The 7,452-nt window shown below is 38.2% G+C and overlaps 1 protein-coding gene across 1 annotated transcript; it reads left to right on the top strand.

The window, feature by feature from the left end:
• Positions 1-1,392: 1,392 nt before the first annotated feature.
• On the top strand, positions 1,393-6,733 carry ndufa10 (NADH:ubiquinone oxidoreductase subunit A10). Its single transcript, XM_051709945.1, has 10 exons — positions 1,393-1,560; positions 1,922-2,090; positions 2,588-2,803; positions 2,953-3,039; positions 3,276-3,397; positions 3,844-3,923; positions 4,022-4,076; positions 4,157-4,242; positions 4,473-4,581; positions 6,492-6,733. Exons 1-10 carry the CDS (start codon positions 1,486-1,488, stop codon positions 6,558-6,560), a joined length of 1,068 nt encoding a protein of 355 aa, XP_051565905.1. The 5' UTR covers positions 1,393-1,485; the 3' UTR covers positions 6,561-6,733.
• Positions 6,734-7,452: the final 719 nt, after the last annotated feature.

Here is a 7,452-nt window from a genome sequence, read left to right as displayed (position 1 = left end):
TACGCTAAGCTAAAATGCTATTTCTAGCCATTTTACATCCACACGTTACCAGGCACAATCATATTTTTTTATCAAGAAAATTCACCTTGGATCCTAATTTCTTTTTTTCTAGTAAGACCTTTGATATTAGGGCAAAAATCATATTCTTGATGATAATTTTTGTATTGTTTTCCTGTAAAAATATGTAAAAATCCTTAAAGCAAGATCAATTAGATTGATCTTTTTTTAGAAGCAACACTACATAAGATATTTAGGTTTTTCAGAGAATGTATTTTTAACATGTGTACTTTGTCTTATTGTACTGGCAGAGTTTTTATAGTAAAAACAAGTGAAAAAATCTACCAGTGCTGAAAAAGTAATCCAAAGTATTTAGAATACGTTACTAACCTTGAGTAATCTAACGGAATACGTTACAAATTACATTTTACAGCATGTATTCTGTAATCTGTAGTGGAATACATTTCAAAAGTAACCCTCCCAATCCTGTATATTAATGACCGTTAAGTATGCTATAGTAATGACAAAACATTTAAATGTGAATACACATGCGCATTAAAACATCCACGACATCACTAAAATCCACTGCAGATGATTAAATCCACTACGTCATCGCGCTACAGTCTGCACCCAGGGGTACTTGGAAAATCAGCGGCATGTACCAACTTTAGTGGCACATGGCACTCACAAGCGGATATGCCACCGGATGTGCCACAACTTCCAACGGCATGTGCCAGAGCAGAGTCTTCCTCTCAAGTCAGTCCACTGTAGGCCATTTTAGGAACTCTCTCGGCTGGATATTTCCAGGCAAGCCAGTGCAGCTCCTATCCACTTGAATGGGGGAACACCGAAATCTCAAAAACGGTCGGTCAAGATTACGATCAAAGAACATATTTCAAATCAGAAATAATGTCTGACAATATTGGAATCATACGTTGTGCTTCTTTTGCTAAAACACGCAATTTTACAGTCTTGTACAGCTAATGCGCATGCGCTTGTCTCTATTGACTGGCGATGTTTCTATCTAAAAGGTGATTGGCTCTTTTACCTGTAAGGCGGGATTTTCTTCCTACATCCGTTGACTGTTGCCCGCTAGAGCTTTTTGGTTGGGCGTTCCAAGTTCTCCCATTTATTTAAATACAAGTGGCCCGTCACTGCTAAATACACTCTGGCCAGAGGCACCAAAACGTAAGATGCCATACCACAAAATGTAAATACCCCTTCTCTGTTTTCCCTTGGCGTCTTATAGAAAATTAACATATGATGCGTTTAAAAGAGAGTTTAGGAATTTAGCAATTTCTCGATAAATACTTTTGTTCTCCAAGCTGATTTCTATTTACATATAAATAACAGAACAGTGGGGCAGGAGAGGAGTCTCTCTGAAACATGTGACACAATGATGACGCAAAACTCCCGCGACGCAGCGTAGGGATCCTTCAGGGCGACATTGAGGATCATCAGACTCGCTGGGGTTTGTGAAATTTTGCGATGGCGTTGCGGTTATTTCGGATGGTTGTGCCCACGGGTGCAGCAGCTTTGAAAGCAGGATCGCCTGTGCCGACGGTAAGATAAAAAAAACAAACTCTCTACAGTCCAGACGAAAGGGTTATCTGCTGTGTCGGGCCTTATTAGTTCAGACTGAAGGACAACATCAGAGCGACAGCTGTGAAAAGCACACTAACGTTTTGCATTCATATTTGTTTACATATAACCAAATTAGAGCCAGTCATAAATTAAACTAAATCTCAAGCTTCACCAACAGTGTAATCATTCAGAACCACTTTAAACATTGTTGTTTGGTTTTCTACCTAATTAGAACTGTCATTAATGTCTTGTGTGCATATGTAGATACTGCATCTTGTCATCTTAAGTCACACCATTTGTATGTAAAATAAATGTTTTTTTTTTTTTTTTTACTCTTGAGGTTCAAATCCACACAAGTGCTGTCAGTAACCTGCGGTATGGATGGTGGGCTTATGCTCTGGGCGAGAGGACAACTTCTCGCTTCAAGGAAAACAGCAAAATCATTTCCATTGATGGCAACTTGGCATCTGGAAAAGGAGCACTTGCACAAAAATTGGCTGATAAAATGGGTACGTTTATGATAAAGCCTTGTTGCCTGTTTTATTTATTTATTTATTACTTTTATTACCTAACGATGAACAACAGGGATCCTGGTCATGGAAAACCTTAAAATATAGGATCATTTTATAATTTATTTCCAGGCCTTGATAAATCATGGAAATCGACCTGTTAAAAATCTTTAAAAAAAAAAAAAGAAAGAAAAAAAAATGATGGAAATTTCTATAGTGAATATAATAGTTTTTCAAAAATTTGACCTAGAAATTGCTCTTCAAGCTATCACAAACAACTTAAAAAGGGCCAAAATGTGCATTAACCCTGAAACAAACAATATCCAGATGTCAATCGCTGGAATAGCAAAACCCAGAATAAACTGAAGATGTTATATGGAGTCAAATCTCTCCTCTTTAAATGCTTCTCTTCAGGGATGTTTTTCATTGGAGTCAAATCTTAATATATAGCTTGGTAATTAGTGAGTTACTAAGCATTTTGTTTCTCTTATCATCAGGGATGCTGTACATGCCAGAGCCAGACACACACTATGTGGACAAAATGATGAAGGAGAAGGCTCCTCTGGATAAAGCCTTCAATGGAAACTGCAGTCTGGAGAAGTTCTACTTGGAGCCCAATGCCAGTGATGGTAACTCTTACCGCCTGCAGTGTTGGATGTACCTCATGAGACTGCTGCAATACTCTGATGCTGTTGAGCACCTCCTCTCAACAGGTAACCAAAGCTGTTTAACACTATTCATTGCTGTTAACTTATATTACACATGGTTGATGTTGTGATTAAGTCCAAAGCCCTAGAACATGAATTTATCCTATATCTAATGCTGATTGCACCTGTCTCTCTTCTCTGTCGTCATCTTTTAGGACAGGGAGTCATCCTGGAACGATCTCCATTCAGTGACATGGTATTTTTGGAGGCCATGTTCAAAGAAGGCTTCATCCGCAAGCAGTGTGAGTGATTATGTCTGACATACTTTGGCCTGGAGAATTTTCATAGGCTGATTGTGACTGTGTCTTCAGTCATTGTAATTGCCATCAATGACATCAATCGTTTGAAGTGAAAGTGCCTAGCATGAATCACGCACTAAAGTTGCCAACAATTACAGAAAGCTATATTTCAGTCTCTTGTTTGTTAAGATGAAAAGAAACACATTAAGGACAACTGTGTGTTTGTTTCTCTCCTGCAGGTGTGGAGCACTATAATGAGGTTAAGAGTGTCAGTCTCTGTGAGTTTCTGCCCCCTCATCTCGTCATCTATGTGGACTATCCTGCTGAAGAAGTCCAGAAGAAACTCAAGGCATCAGGAAAGGTATGTCTGGGGAGAAGATTTTAGTCAAAATAGTCTTTTGATTTAATGGCACAAAAGGATTGCAATATTTAATTTCTTAAAATAATTAATAAAAATAGCTAGGTTTAATGTTTAGCTTGGATGCTTATTTTGGCATAGTTTCAAAAGCTCTGACAATCAGTCAGCCTTTTAGATTCACTTCAGTTGCAGAAATAAGTTGTATCTGTAGTTATGCCATTCTAGCGCTGAGTGCCTGAGTGAGCTGAATCCAGAAAAACTGCAAAATTGCATCTTTTAGGAAGACGATCTGTTTGTGTGATTGAATTTTATCCCAGCTTTCTTGGTAAAAATATCTCCAGTGTTCTGATTATATGGGGATATTGAGAAAGGAAGTGATGGTTTTAGCATGATGAATCACTGACCAATTTCACATTAATAAATTCATTTTCATTCTCTTACTTTTACAGCCACATCTCCAGAATGTGCCTTTAAGCTACCTGAAGGGCATTGAGACAGCATACAAGAAGACCTTCCTTCCTATAATCAGGTCAGTACAACTCCCACACCCCTCAAAAATAATGATTTAGAAAAGTATTTTAAATAATAATAAAGTGCTAAAAAAAAAAAAACGACTCTCATTTTCAGGGAAGAGGCAGAGGTTCTTGCTTATGACACAACCCAAGCCCAGGATATTGAAAGGGTAAACATCAAACCAGTGTATGGAGCATTCAGGCTGGCAAATGTGACTTCTCTGATTCTCTATTTACTTTGTCTTTGCAGATTGCAGAGGATATTGATGATCTCAAGTTTGAGAAGGGCCCATGGATGGAGCAGGATGACGTCACTTTCCACCATATGCGAATGATGTGAGTGCTTGCTTTCACTGGTTTGTTTGTTTCACTTCATTAAACTTGCTGAAATTGTTATATCTGATTTAGTTCTGATATGTCATGTCTTGGAACATATTGAATACATCTCTCTTGATATCCTCCTTTCATATGTTCCAACATTTTAGCATGCTGTAGTTCTTAAATTGAGTACTCTAAACTGAGAATGTATCAGTTCTTGGTTTTCTACCTTTTCTCCCATTCACTAGGGTGGAAGACAAGCAGAGGGTAGCCAATATGACCTGCATCCTCAGATATCTCCCAGAAATCACGATTGGTGCTCATGAGTTTGATGCTGGTTATTTTGCTTTCAAATCGGTATGTGCCTTCCACTGGAACTCTGCCACTAAATGTAAAAGACTGATCATAAGCCAAATCTAATGGGATGCATGTGCCCAAATGTTTTGATACATTATACACTTACTCTTTTCATTTGCTTGGGAAGAAATTTCCCTTTATGGAAAGTTATTGCTTTTAGTTGAGACTTAATTTGGTCGATGGGCCGCTGTCGGTATCATTTCTGAGCCCTATTAACTCTTCCAGATTTCCTCTTATTGCAATGTTTGACCATCCATATTGATATCAATCTATATATATTTTTTAAACTGAACAAACTAAACAACTGAATTTTTAAACTAAACAAAGCAATTGTGATACACTTGGTTTCTTGGTAATGAATGATCCACCCTAAAACATGTTATTGTCAGTTATATATATGTGTACATGTGTCTAAATACCAGTGTACATGCAGATGATAAATTATTGGAAGTTAGTTTCATTTATACTGTAAGAACAACAAAGACAACATATGGATCCAAAGAATAGAATGCCTACTAGAAAATCTCTATAAGTGCCTGCTGATTGGTTGTTTTAACGGAGCAGGTATGTCACCTGAGGTCATTCATAGTCCCTTTCCACCGAAATGGCGATGGTTCTCGTGGCAAGCCTGTGCATCGCTGGTTCATGGCCAGAGCGGTGTGGAGCCTTTTGTAAACCGGACATACTTTTCCACTGACTTGAAAACCGTACAATGACATAATGGGCTACGTGGTAGTTATATGTAAATACCTCACCTGCCCACAAACAAACATGGTGCGTCACATTGTTTGTATACAGCCTTTACTCTTGTTTTTGAGGACATATTTCAACATACAGAGAAATGCAAACCAACATTATTACATTGCTCAAGATGACGTCTACGCTAAATTTGACAGGTAATGAACGCTTTTGACGTCTGAATTTTTTTTTTTTTTATTGTTGTAATAGAGTGAAGAAGTACTCCTAGCTGCAGACAGTAGCTACTGTTTTTGTTTGGGAAAACTTTACCTGGTGATGAATCATTATCCCACCCTCCGCCCCCTGACGTAATTTATTATTATTATTATTATTATTGACTTTTAGAATTCTAAATACAACAGTAATATATATTTCAATCATGCACCTTTAACTTTGAAACCCTTGGGCTTTTATTTTGACATTCTGAACTCTCCAGGAAGTCCTGTATGTGTCTGTTTGTAAGCAAGTTCACAGTAGTTTAATACGCTTCTTATTAAAATTCTGGTAAAATGCACCTCCAGTGCCATTCTAAATGCATATTATAAGTGAACCGAACTATTGAGCATCTACATCTGAGATGTTGTTCATGAGTAGCACTCAAATGTTGCCTTACGCGTGAAGGCTAAAAATAGCTGCGAGTGTGTGTGTAAACAGAGCAGTGCCATTCACTAACGTGCTGTTGCTTCATGTGCATATTATATATATTTACTTATCAAACACAGCCTTTTGTGATTTACAGAGCTATCGCACATCTTCGAGTGGCTTTGAATAAAATGCACGAGTCATATGAACTACTTCAGTTGTGTTTTTATGGTTCCTTTATGTCATTTTTGGAGTTTGACAGTAATGAACATGACTAACACATAGTATTGGATTTGGATCGGGCTCGTCGGACCGATAACCGATCCATCTAAAAACGTCAGTATCGGAGCCGATACTGATCCAGTTATCGGATCGGTGCTTCCTTACTGACCACCATCATCAGTAAACCACATGGAGACTTACCTCAACCGATAGAACATGTGGAAGTGTAGCATGTGAATATTAAAGGTCTGCCCCTTTTCAGTATTTTATTTTAAAGGCATTTCAAAAAAGGTCATAGTAAAATGTTGGCACTGCACAACAGGGCTTTAAAAAAAACTAATGTGTGACATGAAAATCTGTCTCTACAGCTCCCAGGAAAGAAATACGCTGAAGGTTATAATGAAGACAATGGGGACAAAGGCATTTGGCTTAAGTGAGAAGCACCAGCATCGCTGAAGGGAAGGATATCTGAATGAGAGACGGATTTCTCATGATATTTCACCCGTTAGTCCACGTCCTATGGGGAGAGACGATAGATATTTTGCTCTTCTGCAGCTGCAGATTTAATTGTACATTGCTATTAAAGAATAACTGTATATGTTGAAAAAAATGTTTTTTTTTTTTTATTTTGTGTCGTCCTTGGGTGGGATCTTGAACTTAAAGGGTTAATTTCTCCCAGAAATGAAGATTCTGCCTTCATGTTGTTCTTAAAACCTGAATGACTTTCTTCAGGCCTGGTAATAATTTAATTTGAATTTTAAGGAATTCTTCACTTACAAGAACTACCATATTGTTATTATAAATGAAATAGGTATTTATATTTGAAAAATGGATGTGGGTTGATGGTGGTGGCATTTAAGTGAGGAAGGAGAAACTGCCGCTTGAGGGACATGAGCACAATGATTTGCCGACAGGATATTTAATTTTGATTCATTGCGGCGAGACGGTGACTAGTCACTCCAATTAAAATATATCTATATTTTTAGAAACAGCACAATGCAACCTGGCCACAACTCATTAGACATCTGAAACCTGCAGTTTCTCGTCATTCCGAGATGAGAGGAGATGATATGTGTCTGCGGCGGGTTTGTGCTCCAGCTGCCGGTAAGAGAGCGGCCCGCTGGTCCAGGAATCCCGCTGCTGTACGCCGATGCTCCTTCATTCCTGAGCACCTCTCATGTTACCATCATCAGCACCGGCTCTCATATTAGTCTGGCCTTCATAGCTGATGATTTACCAAGCTCTGCAATGATGCTGAAATAAATCTGGCTGGTTAAAAAGCGCCGACCTTCAGATTCAGTCAGCTTTCATCTATATTTACAAACTTTT

The sequence above is a fragment of the Myxocyprinus asiaticus genome, chromosome 11 (genome assembly GCF_019703515.2).
Source record: "Myxocyprinus asiaticus isolate MX2 ecotype Aquarium Trade chromosome 11, UBuf_Myxa_2, whole genome shotgun sequence".
NCBI classification, from domain to species: domain Eukaryota; kingdom Metazoa; phylum Chordata; class Actinopteri; order Cypriniformes; family Catostomidae; genus Myxocyprinus; species Myxocyprinus asiaticus.
Note: the sequence above shows the minus strand (reverse complement) of the source record. Positions and strands in the feature narration are given on the sequence as shown.

Excerpts from the sequence above, each read along its gene's own strand:
- ndufa10 (XM_051709945.1), top strand. The coding sequence starts at position 1,486 with ATGGCGTTGCGGTTATTTCGGATGGTTGTGCCCACGGGTGCAGCAGCT. Across the intron at positions 4,243-4,472 it reads TTCCACCATATGCGAATGAT|GGTGGAAGACAAGCAGAGGG; the intron begins GTGAGTGCTTGC and ends CCCATTCACTAG. Across the intron at positions 4,582-6,491 it reads GTTATTTTGCTTTCAAATCG|CTCCCAGGAAAGAAATACGC; the intron begins GTATGTGCCTTC and ends CTGTCTCTACAG.